The sequence below is a fragment of the Mustela nigripes genome, chromosome 6 (genome assembly GCF_022355385.1).
Source record: "Mustela nigripes isolate SB6536 chromosome 6, MUSNIG.SB6536, whole genome shotgun sequence".
In the NCBI taxonomy this organism is placed as follows: domain Eukaryota; kingdom Metazoa; phylum Chordata; class Mammalia; order Carnivora; family Mustelidae; genus Mustela; species Mustela nigripes.
In genome coordinates this window covers 71,344,619-71,361,924 of record NC_081562.1, presented here as the reverse complement: position 1 = coordinate 71,361,924, position 17,306 = coordinate 71,344,619, and the positions used below count along the sequence as shown (strand labels likewise).

General features: G+C 39.0%; 1 protein-coding gene across 20 annotated transcripts in view; it reads right to left on the bottom strand.

Moving 5' to 3' along the window:
- Positions 1-17,050, bottom strand: part of C2CD5 (C2 calcium dependent domain containing 5) — a 97,674-nt gene extending 80,624 nt beyond the window's left edge. For all 20 annotated transcript variants that reach the window (XM_059402811.1, XM_059402818.1, XM_059402815.1 and 17 more), the window contains exons 1-3: positions 16,855-17,050; positions 16,580-16,698; positions 2,401-2,487 (exon numbers count right to left, since the gene is read on the bottom strand). In XM_059402811.1, the coding sequence (XP_059258794.1) occupies positions 2,401-2,487; positions 16,580-16,669 (177 nt within the window). In that variant the 5' untranslated portion in view covers positions 16,670-16,698; positions 16,855-17,050. The remainder of the gene's footprint in view (positions 1-2,400; positions 2,488-16,579; positions 16,699-16,854) is intronic.
- Positions 17,051-17,306: the final 256 nt, after the last annotated feature.

Genomic DNA, 17,306 nt, shown 5'->3' with positions numbered 1-17,306 from the left:
AGATGCTAACTTGGAGGCTAATGTGATCATGAATATGGAAGCCACAGACTATGGATGATGAAGAACAAAGACAAATGGATCCTGGGTCCCAAATGATTAAATGGAGCTTTCAAAATATCATTATACTACCTGGCCCAGTATTTCTTTTAGTTAAAAGAAAACAAAACATCCATTTGTTCATGATATTTGAGAGTTCACAAGATATAAATTAATGCCAATCGCAAATGACAAGGTTAAAAAAGTATATAATTAATGTTAACTACAAAACAAAGTTTAAGAACATCTTTCACACAATATACACTGTTATTAGAAGTACTAGCCAAAATAGTAAACTTAGTAAATTTTTAAGGGAAATGGCTGGTAACTTTAGTTGCTAAATCTCATTAACATTTATAAAAATCCCTTATTTCAGTAAAGTACAAATATCTTTTAAAGTTACCTAAGCTATTTGAGTACTTTGCAGCTTTAAAAATTATGGTACTGCATCATCAATAAAATGAAATTAATGTTCTTAAATACTAATGTCCTACTATCATGAAAATTATTAATACGATAAAAAACCCAACTTAAAAATGAGCAAGGAGGGCGCCTGGGTGGCTCAGTGGGTTAAAGCCTCTGCCTTCCACTCAGTTCATGATCTCAGGGTCCTGGGATCGAGCCCCACATCGGGCTCTCTGCTCAGCAGGGAGCCTGCTTCCTCTTCTCTCTCTGCCTGCCTCTCTGCCTACTTGTGATCTCTGTCTGTCAAATAAATAAATAAAATTAAAAAAAAAAAAATGAGCAAGGAACTTGAACAGTTTTCCAAAGACAAACAAACAGGCAATAAACACATGAATAAAGGTTCAACATTATTAGTCATTAGGGAAATGCAAATCAAAACCAATGACATACCACATCACATTTACATTTTCCACAGTAAGCTAGTCACCAAGACCTGTGAAGTCTACCTCCATAATGTCATCTCTAAGTATCTTCTTTGGGGAGTTAAAATATGAGATGGTAGTTCAAAGTAAAAGAAATGTAAATGGTCCTTAACCATAAAAAAAACATACATCACCTCATCCATGACAAAAATTACACTATAAACATCACTTCACACCTACTAAGATGGCATGATTTTTTTTAAAAACAGAAAATAACAAAGCTTGACAAAGATGTGGAAAAATTAGATTTTTCTCATATATGCTCGTGGAAATAGATAATGGTATAGCTACTATGGAAAACAGTTTGGCAGTTCCTCAAAAAGCTAAACATACAATTTATCATATGACCCAGCAATTCCGTTTCTGGGCACATACTCAAAACAACTGAAAACAGGGACTCAAACAGATCCTTGTACACTAATGTTTACTGCAGTATTATTCACAGTAGGCAAAAAGTGAAAACCAAATCTGTCCATCAGCAGATAAATGGATAAACAGAATGTGATACATACACACACACACACACACAGGAATATTATTCAGCCATAACAAGTAAAGAAATTCTGATACATGATAACAACACGGATAAACCTTGAAAACATTATGCTAAGTGAAAGCCAGACACAAAAAGACAAATATCACAATGATTTCACTTGTGTCTAACACAGGCAAATTCAAAGAGACAGGAAGTAGATTAGACATTATCAGGCACTAGAAGAGGGAGCAGTTACTGCTGAATGAGTAGTTTCTGTTTGGAGTAATTAAAAAGTTTTGGAAATAGTAGTGATGCCTATACAACATTGTAAACATAATCAATGTTATGAATTACACTTAAAATTGGTTAAAATGGCATTTTTTTAATGTATACTTTTGACTGTAATTTTTTAAAGAACTGAATCTGTACACTATTCGTAAGTGGTTTTTGGTATATACTAAAATCCAGAGAATATGACAGCAATAATATACTTCAATGGATTCTGTTTTTTGTTTTTCAAATCTGTGTTCTTGGATTCATACACTGCAGTTTCTTAACTATAACGTTATTTTTTTAAGAACTTAATAATCCTAGTTAAGCAAAAAAGAAAGTCATCTTTTATGGTGTAGGAAAACCACTATACCTGAAATAAAAGGTACTCCTATCATTCCTGGGGGGAAGGGGTCATGTCAAAAAAAAAAAAAAAACTCTTTGTGTTTAGTTTTATTTAAAAAACTTTTTTTATTTAGTTTTATTTAAAAACTTTTCTTAAGAGGCAGCTGAGTGATTCAGTCAGTTCATCTGCCTTCAGTTCAAATCATAATCCCAGGACCCTGGGATCAAGCACCAAACCGGGGAAGGCGGACAGGGGAGGGGCTCGGGGCTTAGGTCACTGCTCAGCAGGGAGTCTACTTATCCCTCTCTGTCTGTCCCCTCCCAACCACTTGTGCTCTCTCTCAAATAAATAAAATATTTTAAAAATATAAAAAATTAAAAACTTACCTCAAATTTAAACCATTCTGAGTTCCACTGAGGGTTGAGAGACTTGAGATACACGTCTGTTTTAAAGGTGGTATTTCCAAATTTTACCTAAAAACAAATAATCCAAATATAAACATCAAAGATATGAATAAAAGTAAATTCTGATCTCAGCCAAGCAGTGGGAAGAACCATGGAAGGGGAAAAAAAGGACAACTATTCCTTGAAACAAAAGGGAAGAAAGTACAATCCAGTAAGTTTATAGGCTACACCTGAAATAAGAGATTACCTCCTGCTCTGGCTGACTAGCTCTACACAGAAATTAAAAACAATTTTGTCAACATGAAGGAAGAAGTTAATATAGCCTTCAGGGAACAAAAGCTCAGACCGAAGAGGAATCTTAATGGCAGAGGACCAGTGAGAATAAAATCAGAAGGTAAAAAACATCAGCTGACCACCCTTTCACCATCTCAGTTTGGGAATCCAAAACTCCAGCCCATTATTGCAAGAACTTAGAAATAGATCCTTGTATTTTTCAGCTTCCCCATTTTTGTTATTTTTTTAATCCCTTATCGGTGCACATATAGTGATCAGCAACGAACCATTATCTTTAAAGGTTTTATCTTCAAGGACAATGAAAGGGATTGGATGGGGAAACTATCTTATTTCACAGCCAGTCTTGGCAGACACTAAATCACAAAGATCCAAAAATAAATAAGAAGGGAATGAAACAGAAATCAGGCTAAATCCCTGGGACTTGCTTCCAACAAGGAATGGAGATTATGAAATCTGACTCAACTTGAGAAGTGGTCAGGAAGCTTAAGAGCAAAATAGCTAGGGAAATACTTCCTAGATGGCCTCGCCTTTCCTAAATTTGATCTCTTCCCTAATTCTACTAGTTATTACCATTATCTTTCCTAACCTCTAAATTAACTAAAGCTTATCCCCTTTAAGACAATTTCCAGCAGTAAGAGACTCTTACTCATGGGAAACAAACTGAGGGTTGCTGGAGGGGAGAGGAATGGGAGAATGGGGAAACTGGGTGATGGACATTAAGGAGGGCACATGATATAATGAGCAGTGGGTATTAAGAAATACTGATGAATCACTACACCCTACATCTGAAATGAATAGAGTATATGTTAATTAATTGATTTAAATTTTTTTTAAAAAGACAATATCCATCACAAACACACTGTAGATTCCTAAGAAATGCTAGTTCAAGCAGATAAACTATGAAACCTCCTTTCCTTTTTGAAAGAAACCTCCTTCTCCTTCGGTATTATGATATTTGCTGATTTTCCTATTTTATCAGTCCAGGGAATTTTCTAAAAGCAGAATATCCAAAAGAATTATTGTTTTTATCTTCTGTATATTTTCCTAGGTGTTTTATCATTTAATTTGAATTCTTAGGCATGGTACCAACCACTTTGGTGTTTAGGCAGGTTAGAGAGTAGAAAAGGTTAAAAAAATTATGTGAAAATAGTAACTTCTGGCACAATAAAGAATATAAGAAAGTCAAAGATAAGTAAGAGAGAGGGGCGCCTGGGTGGCTCAGTGGGTTAAAGCCTCTGCCTTCGGCTCAGGTCATGATCCCAGAGTCCTGGGATAGAGCCCCACATCAGGCTCTCTGCTCAGCAGGGAGCCTGCTTCCTCCTCTCTCTCTCTGCCTACTTGTGATCTCTGTCTGTCAAATAAATAAATAAAATCTTTAAAAAAAAAAAAAAGTAAGAGAGAAAAAAATGTTTGCTAAATATATACTAAAGGGCAACTTTCCTCTATTTCTAATGAGTTTCTATAAAGCAATATGAAAAAGATCAATAGTCCAACAAAAAAAAGGGCAAAGGACATGAACAGACAATTCAAAGAAATGAAAATATAGATGTTTTTATTTATTTTAACACAGATGCTTTTAAAACACAGCTAAACGTTGAACAACATGGATTTGAAAAGCACGCATCCATGTATAGGCAGATTTTTTTCAATATATATACTGGAAAATCTTTTGGAGATTTGTGACAAATTGAAAAAACTAATAGACAAACCATGTATCCGAGAAATAGCAAAAAAACTAAGAAACAATTATGTCATGAATGCATAAAATATATGTAAATACTAGTCTATTTTATCATTTAATAAAATGATAATAAAATACACACTAAGGATAAAAAGTTAGACTTGATCAAAACATGCACAGAAATACATAACAGACCACACATGACACCATTAGCAGTTGAGGGAAATGTAAATGAATGGAAAGATGCAGTATCAAATTATAACTGCAGGGACGCCTGGGTGGCTCAGTTGGTTAAGCGGCTGCCTTCGGCTCGGGTTGTGATCCCAGCGTCCTAGGATCGAGTCCCACATCGGGCTCCTTGCTCCACAGGGAGCCTGCTTCTCCCTCTGACTCTGCCTGCCGCTCTGTCTGCCTGTGCTCGCTCTCGGTTGCTCTCTCTCTGACAAATAAATAAATAAAATCTTAAAAAAAAAATATTATAACTGCACAAGATGAATTGTAGTATGTACTGTACTACTGTACGATAATTTCAAACCACCTTCTGTTGCAACTAACATGAGCCCAAGTGTTGCTAGTATCTGCTTAAAACAAGGTGTGATACTACCTATCTCTGTGTAAGCAGTCCATCTCTTCAGTAAATAGCATGTTGCACTACAAAGTGACCTCTTACAGTTCTTGCATATTTTTCATTGTTTAGGCAACACCGTATCTTATGTGACATCATCGGACCCATACAAAGTGCCACTAGTGTTGCTTAAAGTGCTCCCAAGAATGAAAGAAAAGTCATTATGTTACAAGAAAAAGCTGAACTGCCTGACATGCACTGTAGTTTGAATTCTGCAGCTGCATTTGCTTGTTACTTCAAGATAAATGAATCCAGCATAAAGAACCACTGCAATAAAAGAAAATTCATGAAGCCAATGCTGCAGCCATGCTAACAGGTGCAAAAGCCTTATGCTTTTTGCAAAATACCTTTTTATCTCATATTGAAAATGCAGGGTTGCTATAAGGCAGGTATATTTATAGAGCCTAATATGATTCAAGAGAAAAGTGAAGTCATTATATAACAACTTAAAGCAAAAGGAAGGTGAAAGATCTAAAGCTGGATAATTTCATGCCAGCAAAGGATGGTACGATAATTTTAGAAAGAGGACTGGCTTAAAAAATGTCAAAATAACAGGAAAAGCAGCTTACGCTGACCAAGAGGAAGCAAACAAGTTCCCAAACATGATCAAGAGAATCACTGAGAAGAAAGGATATCTGCCTGAACAGATTTTTAATTCAGACAAAAGGACCCTATGCTGGGGGGGCGGCGGGGGGGGGAATGCCACGAAGTGTTTTAGTCAGGAAGAACAAAAATAAACTCCAGGATTTAAGGCAAGAAGGGATAGGCTAACTCTACCATTTTGTGCAAATGCAGTCAGGTGTATGGTAAGAACTGCCTTTATCTATAAAGCTGTTAACCCCCAAGGCTTGAAGAGAAAAGACAGATACCAGCTGCCAGTCTTTGGGTTGTACAACAAAAAGGTATGGATAACAAGAATCCTTTTTCTGGACTGGTTCCATTGATGATTTGTCCCTGAAGTCAGGAAATACCTTCCCACTAAAGGACTGCCTTTTTTATGTTTTTAAGATTTTATTTATTTATTTGACACAGAGAGACAGAGAGGGAGAGAGAGAGAGTACAAGCAGGGGGAGCAGCAGAGGGAGAAGCAGACTCCTCACTGAGCAGGGAGCCCAATGTGGGACTCCATCCCATGACTCTGAGATCATGACCTGAGCCGAAGGTAGTCGCTTAACTGACTGAGCCACACAGGCTCCCAAGGGACTGCCTTTTAAAGTTCCTTTGATACTAGACAATGCCTCTAGCTACCCAGAACCCCATGAGCTCAACACTAAGGGCATCAAATGGTCTACTTACCCCCAAACACAACCTTTCTATAATCACCTTCTAGATCAACTGGTCATAAGACCCTTTACAACTCATTACATGGTATTCTTTGAAAAGAATACCATGTCAACACTATGGAAGAGAACCCTGATGAGAAAACATCATGAAAGTCTAGAAGGATTATACCACTGAAGATGCCATTGTAGTAAGCCATGACAGCCATCAGTATTAAATAAATTCCTGGGGGAGAAAAGTATGTCCAGATGTTGTACATGACTTCACAGGATTTACAACAGAGCCAATCAAGGGAATAAGGGAAGAGTTTACGTACATGACAAAAAAGGTAAAAGGTGAAGGGTTTCAACATTTGAATCTTGGAGAAATGTAAGAACTAATAAACATCACACCAGAAGAATTAACAGAAGACAACTTGATGAAGATGAATGCTTCCAAACCAGTGCCAGATGACAAGAAAGAAGCTACAGAAGAAGCAATGCCCAAGAACAAATTGATATTAGACAACCTGACAGAAAGGATCTGACTATTTAAGACTGCTATTGATTTCTTTTACAACATGGACCTTTCTAGCATACTAGCACTGAAACTAAAGCAAACAATGGTACTATATAGAAATAGTCTTTAAAAAAATGAAAAAGCAAAAAAATGTCAGAAGTTACAACATATTTCAGTAAACTTATTCCACATGTGCCTGTCTTTCCTGCCTCCCCTTCCAACTCCTTCACCTGTTCTGCCACCCAAGACAGCAAGACCGATTCCTTCTCTTCCTCCACTTACTCAACATGAAGACAAGGATGAAACCTTTATGACAATCCACTTCCACTTCATGAATATAATCATCAAGCCGTACAGATAATAAACTTATATATTGTGTATATGCGAATGTCTCCATGTGAAAATCTAGTAACTGCATGGCAAGATCTGTCTGAAGCACTTCTCTGTCATCATCATTGCCTAAGTAGTCGTCCTATGTAAGACTATATAGAAGTGCTTAGCCTAGACTTATATAGTCATAGGTGAGCAATATTTAACACAAAATTAATCAGATGTTAGCTTTTTTCCTAAGATTTATTTACTTATTTGAGAAAGAGATGTGTGCTCAAGCAGGACGGGCAGGAGAGGGAAAAGCAGGTTCCCTACTGAGCAGGGCGCCCAACATGGGGCTCCAACCCAGGACCCCAAGAACATCACCTGAGCCAAAGGCAGATGTTTAACCAATTAAGCCACCCAGGTGTCCCAGAAGTTAGTTTTCTTATTGTTTTATAACTTTTCTTTCAAAGTGCTATGTAGCTACAGTATGCCTCTCTTTGATAATTGGGGAAACTGCTATCAGCCTATAATCACAAGTTATATTTCTAGTGCTATATTATAAATATGACTGCAATGCTGTATGCCATAAAATATTTTTGTAACGATTCACTTGTTAGTATATAGGCTAGGCTACTGTGAAGCAATTCTATCAATTATACTGAGCTGCCATAAAGCAGTCATACTGCTGCTTCTTTGTTATCAATGCATAAATCATTGTATTTGTAAATAAACATGAATTTCTTTTTCACATTATCTTTTCATTTCTAATGTCTAGTGTTAGTAATATGTATAACATCTACTATGTTTTGTATCATTTAAGACAATATTGATATTGTTACTGACAGATGATTCATCCTATAAACATACAGCGTAAACTTACTGTATCTACAAATACAGCACAGTACTGTAAATATGTTTTCTCTTCCTATTTTCTTAAAAACATTTTTTCTCTAGTTTACTGTAAGAATATAATATAAAATACATATAACATTTCAACTATGTGTTAACTAACTTTATATTATCAGTAAGGCTGATGGTCAACAGCAGGCCATTTGTAGTTAATTTGGGGGGTGGAATCAAAAGTCATATGTGATTTTCAACTGTGCTGGATTGAGAGGGGGATGTCAACTGCCCTGACAAGGCCCCAAATGGCTCATGGGTCAACTATATATCAAAAGATGATCAACCACAACAGAAATGCAAACTAAACCAACATTTTTACTTATGTTTGAAAACAGTATTGATGAGATCTTCTAATACTTTGTTGATGGGAGTATAAAATAAAACAATCTCTAAGGACTGCAGTTTGACAAATATCAAAATGTTCAATGACTACACCCTTTAACTTTATATAGAAGTACACAATGACATGTACAAGCAGCATTAGAGTGAAAAAGATTGGAAAGAACCGAGATATCCACCAATTTGGAACTGGTTGGATGAAGTATGGTAAAGCCACACAGTATAGTGCTAAATAGAAGAACGAAGCAGCTCCCTCCACACTGGTACAGAACCACCACCAAGACAGATCTTTCTTCTGTGGAACAGCATGTATGGCATACTTTGGGAGAAAAAAATGGCAAAATGTTGTAAGTCATATAATATATGCCTATATATAGCATAGGTTATTTCTAGTAGGTTATACAACAAATGTTAACAGTGGCCACTACCAACAACAGAACTGGTTGGTTAAAAGAAACACGATGTGAGAGGTTAAGCCACTTTGAACCTTCTGAATTCTGAATGCATGTATTTTTCCTATTTGTAAATTGTATTATTTTAAAACTCAAAAACTTAAAAAATTCAAATTAAAATTATTTTGTTTGAAATTATAGAATTCTGGATCCACTTCCAGGAATTTATCCTAAAGAAGCATTTTCACATGAGTCTCCTTCCTACAACACACTAAAAAAACCTAAGTAATCATTCAACAGGAAAATGACTGAATAAATCACATGTTTGCTACTTAAAGAATGGAGCTGATTTTAAGTACTGCCATGTGGAAATGTCAATGACATAATAACTGGAAAAAAAAAAAGCTGCAGAATCTATAAAGCATGATTACGTTTTTTAAAATGTAAGTAAGACTTCTTCTTTTTTTTAAAGGAAAGGTGGCGGAGTAAATGAACACATGCCAAAACACTGAGAGTAATTATCTCTGAAGAAAGGACTGACATGGTATAGGGAATACAATACAGTGTAGTAAATTACCAAGTAAAGGGCTTTAAAGTTTCACTTTTGAGTTATTTGAATCTTTTGTAATGGAAGCCATTCATGTATTACTTCCATAATTTTTTTTTAAATCACGAACAGTAAGAAATGAAACTTAATGGGGATATGGGGGACGGAGAGCCTGGGAAGAATAGAAGTTACTGTTCAGTTACTAATTTAATTTTCAGTACATTTTAATATCTAAAACATCAAGGAAATACTTCTAATTTACCTAATACCAGCTTCATTTGAAGTAAAACATTGTTAGGATTATGAAATCATTCAAAACCTTTCAAAAGCTAAAAGCTTAGGTTCAAGCACCAAAACTACCATATCGTTCTTTAAATTATGAATTCAGGGTGCCTGGGTGGCTCAGTCGGTTAAATGTCTGCCTTTGGCTCGGTTATGATCGCAGGGTCCTGAGATTGAGTCCTGCATGGGCTCCTTGCTCAGCAGGAAGCCTGCTTCTCCCTCTGTCTGCTGCTCCCCGTTTGCATACTCTCTCTCTGACAAATAAAACCTTTTTTAAAAATGAAATATATTCAATAATTATTTCTATAACCTCAACAACACAAATATCAAACACCTCAGCCCCCATAAGGAGTCCCACATCGGGCTCCTTGCTCAACGGGTGGCCTCTTTCCCTCTGCCTGACACTCCCCCTACTTGTGCTCCCACTCTCTCTGTCTTTCTGACAAATAAAATCTTTTAAAAATAAATAAATAAATTGTGAGCTCAGCCATCTTCAGGTTTGCTCCACTATACTGTACTGCTATATCGTGCCTTTTATTCTTCTTTTGGTCAACTGTCTATTCTAGATATAGTAAAGATCTGATAGCCCCCAACTGTATTAAACGAACAAACAAACAAAAACCAAGATTTCAGGAAAAGAAAAAGGCCAGAATGCGTACTTTGCCAAATTGTGATGATTCCCCTTCTACTAAAGAAGGATCACAGTTCATTTGGTCTTATTTAATTCGGAGGAGCTTTTATTACCCAGCAATTAAATGAATACCTTACAACTTTGTTAAAGAACATCAGGGATTTTAATGAGATTCCCTAGTAAAGAAAAGCATTCTCTTTCCCCACTCATTAGCTAAATTACCTTGAGAAAGTTATTTAACCTGCTATTTAAAGCTGCTTCCTCCTCTGAAAGGGGGACTGTTTTATTACAGGAGAAAATGCATGTAGAGACTAGCAAAATGTCTGGTACATCATTAAATATTAATTTCTTTTCCTCTCCCTATTCCCTCGAAGGCTCCTGGATAAACACAAAATGATAATATAGCTTGTCAGTTTGTAACATGCTCATTAATACTGGGATAAATTTCCATTAATACTTTTATTATATAGAATTCCATCTCATTCATCTGGGGATTCCTGTAAGAATAACCATCTTTAACTACTACTTGGTGGGGTGCCTAGGCGGTGCAGTTGGTTAAGGTCCTGAGGTTGAGCCCCACATTGGACTCTGTACTAAGCAGGGAGTCTGCTTGTGATTCTCTCTCTCTCTCTCTCTCTCCCTCTGGTCCTTCCCCATATTATCCTCTCTCTCTAAAATAAATAAATTAGTCCTTAAATACATACATACATGTATGCATACTATTTGGTCTTCACTGGCTTCGTAAACTACTCACATCACACACAGTAGAAATTCCCTCAACCAATGCAATCAGGACCAGTATTTGATTGGTTAATCAAATAATCTGGTAATCTGGTTAAATCAAAGAATCATTAAAAATGATTCAAATGGTAAACATTTTAAGATAAGACATATAAATAAAATATTCATTCCCCTATATTTGAATGTAAGGCAAAGGCCTCTTCTTTAAGCAAGGGTCCACTATTTTAGAATTCTGCATCTTTTTTTTTTTTTTTTTGCATAAACCACACCCATAATGTACCATCTGTGATTTCCAGTTTGGGTTTTTTTATGTGGTGGTAGAACTTAAAATTGCTTGTAAAAATATATGAACGCAGAATCCTAGATTTTTTTAGTCTTTTCTCCATCTAATTCTAGAGTAATGTTTAGTGACTGTATCCATATGTCTTTACATAGCATTATCAACTTCATTTTCACTCTTATTTCACCAATTTACATAAGGTTTAAGTAAATTACAATAACAAATAGAGTTGGCATAAACAGGTTTGGGGAAAAAACATAATTACCTCCTGGTAAAGTATTATCAGCCAACTGATGAGAGAAGTAGGAACATGAGAGAATAATCTAGCAATGTGGGGTATTCAAGAATACCCTCATGGAAGGAATGCAGAGCACTGAGGACTGTGGTAAGTGAGCTAATAGAAGTTGTTTAAGAGAGCTTCTACTGTACAGACTTCTCCCCCCTATAGTTTTCGGATCATTCAATAACCTGCATCCCCCTATATAGCAACTTTTATTCCACAAAAGAACCCTCCCAGCAATTACAGATGTTCTCTCTCTCTCCTTTTGCTTTTACTGAGTTTGTCCTATTCATCTAAAAAAGCCCCTTTTCCTCTCTGCCTATAGAAATTTTGCCATCCTTCAAGCCCAGCAAAAAGACTTCTCGTGACCAGTTCTGGCATCGTTATCTCCCTTTCCTATGAGCTTAAATAGTACAAGAGGCTACATCACACAATTTATCCCTTTATTATATAGTAATCCTTCATTATCCCCCTTTTCCTGCATTAATCTTTCCCTTCCTGCAGGATTTTTCCTATTACCACAGAAATATGTTCTAGTATCTTCTCATTTATTTTTTTTTAATACTAAAAGCTACATACTCCCCAAATACCACACAATTTCTCCTCTCCCCTTCACACCCCTGTTTCTTGAAACAGCTGCCTATTCATGCCTCACCTCTTCCTCACCTCCCTTGTATTTTAACCCTTGTTAACTTACTACAGTATGGGCTTTCTTGACTCTCCTTATCAGAATCAGTAACAACCCCCACACTGTACAATTCAGTGATTTTTCTGTTCTCTTTACTTGACCTCTCTATGCCATTTAATGGTTGAGGGTTTCCTCTTTCCAGAAACTTCCTCTTGCATTCTGAGACATTACTTTCCTGATGTTTCTCTCTCCCCATTGGCTGATAATCTGTTTTCTTCCCCTAATCTTCCTCCTCTAATAGCTTAATGTCAAGTTTTTTCAAGGATCCATACCTCTTCTCTCCCCCACTAAGTCAGAGGTTTACAAAAGGGACAGACCAACTCCTAAGGGAATTTTAGATATTTCTATATTTGTGGAGAACAGTTCTAATATTTAGAAGCAGGGCCAGAGGAGGCACGTATCCTGCAATGCAAGAAATAGTTCCCAACAATGAAGACTTGTCTCATGTCAGGACTTTCAAATGTCCTACCAGATAATCACATAGGATTAAAAACCTAACTCATTTTACAGATAAAGATGTTGTAATGAGGGAAGAAAGGGGAGGTTGTAATGCAGTTTTCATAAACATAATTGTCAAGAAATATAACCATCATGTAAATTAAGGGAAAATTCTGCTTTTCCCCATTAGTTGATTATTTTGAAAAATCAGATAGCAATGAAGGTCTAAGATGTCAAAACTGCGTGACTATCTCACTATATGGAGTCAAATTCACATGATTTTTACACATAGGTGAGATGCTCCCTATCTTGTATCCTTGCTTTATTTTCTCCATATTCTTACCATCTATCAGTTTATCTTATAATTACCTTCTTTATGAACTTCATCCTCCCAGTAAAATGTGAGTTCTATGATTAAAGAAATTTCTGTCTTAGTCATTACTATATCTCCAGAACACTATACTATACCCAGTACAGTGATGGACATATACAAAGACTTAATAAATATTCACGGACTTAATCTGATTACTTCGTATCTTCTACTGTGATCATGAACAAGTACTTCTATATTGAAATACATACTAAAAAAATTCTCTAATTTGTCAAACTACTAGTTAGAACAATGTATTGATTTTTTTTTTTAATTGTGAGGCTAAGTTACATTGGCCATAAATATTATGACAGCATAGTAAAGAGTGGATTTCAAAATACCTGCTATATAAAGGGGGCACTGGGTCTCACAGAGTGGAAAAGCAATGGCCTGTATGAGCTCATTTCTAATTCACATCTCTCTTCTTTTTTTCCGCCCCCCTACATCTTTCTTCTGAACACCATACTCACAAATCTAACTCCCTCATGGACAACTCCAATTAACATCTCAAACCTAAGACACCTAAACAGAAATTGATCCTCCACCTACTCAAACAACCTCTACAAATCCTATGGAGCCTCAGAAAATTACCCCAAAGATTTCAGAAAGCCCTGAGTCATCTTTTAGCTTCCCTTTCTCTGGTTCCCTCTTCTAGTCAACCAATAAATCCTCTAGAATCTATCTTCAAGGCTTATGTGGAATCCACCCATTTCTCTCCATTACCAAACCAACATCTTGGGCCCCACCTTCTCTTTTTATGAATTATTATAGAATCTCTTAATTAGTTGTCTCCTTCAGCTCTTTCTCTCTTCAGTCCATACTCCAGACAGGAAAAGAAAAAAAAAAGTACTAAACTCAACAACCACTTCCCATAGAACTTGAGTAAAATCCATATTCCTGGGGCGCCTAGGTGGCTCAGTGGGTTGGGCCGCTGCCTTCAGCTCGGGTCGTGATCTCGGGGTCCTGGGATCGAGTCCCGCATCGGGCTCTCTGCTCAGCAGGGAGCCTGCTTCCCTCTCTCTCTCTCTCTCTGCCTTCCTCTCCATCTACTTGTGATTTCTCTCTGTCAAATAAATAAATAAAATCTTTAAAAAAAAAAAATCCATATTCCTAATCATGGCCTCTAAGATCCTGCATGATTGGCTCCTTAACTCTCCAACTTGCGCCAGATCCCAGCCACACCCATCTTCCTTCACTTCCTAACACACTCCCTGAGCAGCGGGCTCCTCCTCATCCAGTAGGTCTTTGATTGACACTTCCTCAGAGGTCTCCTGCTCACCCAACCCAAAGTAGATGTTCCTGTTAATCTCTATTGTTTTCTACCATGACACCCATCACAATTATCTATTTAATCATTTCTTTACTTTTTAATGTCTGTCTCTTCCACCAAAATATAAACTCCATAAAACTGGGAACCAAGTCTAGTTTCTTTACTATCACATAGGCAATCAGTTATACCAGTGACTAGCACTGGCCTGGCAAACAGCATTCAATAACTATTTGCTAAAAAGAAGGAATTAAAAGTCACTCTTGAATCCAACCATTCTCTCACCAGCAAAACCATTTATTACCAAGGCATGACGATTGTACCTAAAAAATGTCCTTCAAAGGGTTCCTGGATGGCTCAGTCAGTTAAGCATCTCCCTTTGTCTCAGGTCATGATCTCAGGGGTCCTGGGATCCAGCCCTACATTGGGCTCCCTGCTCAGACGGGAGCCTGCCTCTCCCTCTCCCCTGCCCCTGCTCATGCTTTCTCTCTGTCAAATAAATAAATAAAATCTTAAGGGGGAAAAAAAAATGGGAAATGTCCCTCTCAAGTCTTCCACCTCTAATCAGTTTCCACAGTCATTCTCAACATGCACATATTGTGTGGATAATTTTACCACCTTCTTAACTGATCTCCCTGTCTCATCTTTCATCTGTCCAGTCCATCATATAGTCATCCTATAAACAACCTAATAAATATCCTATTCCATTTCTCCTTAAAAAGTTCTCTTTGTTTGCCCCTGCTTATAGAATAGGAAAAATTATTTAGTACAGAAAGTGAGATTTGGCACCAATCTACTTTTCCAGCCTCCACTACCCGCATATTCCCTTTTACTCCAGACATATCTCAAACCTAGTTCCCTGAACATACCATGTATCCCATTCTGTGCCTTTGATGTTCCCTCTGCCTAGTAAAATCCTGAGTGTCCTTCAAGATTCAGCTCAAATGTCATTTTCTTAGGAAAACTTCCTAAACTTTCAGAGACAGAATGAAGTTTCCATATTCTACTACATTCATCACCTTGTCTAGAGAGTCAACGTTAGCACAGTGGTTAAGAGAACAGACCACAAGCCTATTTACAAGGTTAAGAAACCTTGGGAAATTATTTACTGCTCCTAGACCTCCGACACCTTAACTGTAATATGGGATAACAATATAATAGGACTGTTATGAGGAATAAGAATTAAAAAGTAGTTAGCAAAGATCTGGCAATGAGACTCAACACGTTAGCTATCAGTTATTAACCTAAACTGTATGCGTCAGTCCCTGAGCTACTTGAAAGCAAAAACTATGCTCTGGCCATCTGTGTATCCCCATTACCCAACATCTGGCCCAAGAGCACACTCAGCATCTGTTTCTCAAGTTGGGATTAAGAATGACCACGGCAATGTTGGGGGGGGGGGGGGGACTGCAGTTATTACGTCAGAGAACCTTTACAGAACATCAAGAATAGTGTATATTGCGATGAAATCAGGTTGTATATTATCCTGTAGCTGTCAACTCTTAAGCATTACTAGCCCTAATGATTATTATTCTAATGCTCTGGCTCATCAAGTCAGTTTTTATTACAATTTTTACTTGGCTTCTTTCAGACTCAGGGTTATTACTTTCCGAGCCCTAGGCTTGTGCTAATTTGCATGAGTTTTAAACTAATCATCTGGCTTAAAAAGCAATTTTGCAATTTAAATCCATGGCACTTAATTGGCTTCCTACCTCAAGGCACTAAATTACCCTAAAACAGTTCATCATACCTACCAGTCTGTACAAGAGCAGAGGACGTTATGGTTGTTTACACTGATGATTCAGACAATGCTGCGTTCAAGAATGGATTATCGGGCCCTCTAGGTCTCCAAGTGCCCATAACGGACTGTATCTACCTTCTTCACGTGGTCTCCATTACTCTGGCTGGAGGAACCGCCTCTCCTTGAGTCGATGGCGGTACCCACGTGCGTGTGCGTGTGCGTGTGTGTGTGCGCGCGCGTGTGTGTGTGCGCCTGAGCTCCGCCGGCTGCGCGGCCACGCCTCAGGATCGCCTCCTGCCTGGCAGGTGGCCCGCTCCGAGTCCTGACATTAGGGTCACCCCAGCATGCAGAGCAGTAAGAGCCTCCCCACGCGGGGAGGGCGCCGCAGACGCCCTAGAGCGGGGCACCCATCAGACGGGCTGCAGTCCCGGCGCTCAAGCTCTCAAAGGAGGGCTTGGACGAGCACCCCCACAAAGGACAGCGGCCGACAGGAGAAAGGGCTGCAGAGCTGGGGGCGAGGCGGGGCTGGGTGCTCCCTGCGTTTTGAGGGGCAGGACCTGGCACCAACCTCCACGAAGGCATCAGTCAGGTCACTAGCTCGGTCCATCACTGGCAAATGGCGCCCGGCCACGATTTTCACCTTGAGCTTGCCAGGCATCTTCTCGGCTTCGGCCTCTCCGTGGGCTCCTGCAGAAACAAACAAGCGAGTCTGCGCCGAGCTCCTAGCCGGGCGGGGGAGGGGCGGGGAGCGCGCGGGGAGCTGCGCCTCGGCGGGAGCGCGCCGGGTAACTGACAGCCGAGGGCGCGCGAGGGCGCGCCGTGCCGCTGATCGCCGCCACTCACTCTCGGATGAATGAGGGGGCCGTCCAGCGCGGGCGCTCAGGCCTCATTCCGGGAAGGCAGCCGGAGGAGTGGCCCCGGTGGGTTCTTCCACCCCGGTCCCACAGCGTTGGCAAGAGAAGCAAAAGCCAGCCAACATCCTGTGGACGACCTGCCACCCCTACTTCTGTTTTCCTCCCCCCAAAATGGCGGCTCTCGGGGCGTGGAGGGAACATCGATCATTCGGCGCTCGGCCCACTTTACAGCGGCGAGATTAAATCGACGGAGAGCAGTTGGAGGGGGCGGGGCGGACTTCCAGGAAGCCGGAGGGCAGGGAAATGGGTCGAGCCCTGCATCATCCACCGAGCCGGGGCAGTGGGTCGGTGCGCAGCTGTTTGCGAGCGGGCTCGCTGCTTCCCGAGCAAAGCTGGCGTAGGGCTCGGGGGCATCGCGGGTCTCTCCCTTCCCAGCTGCAA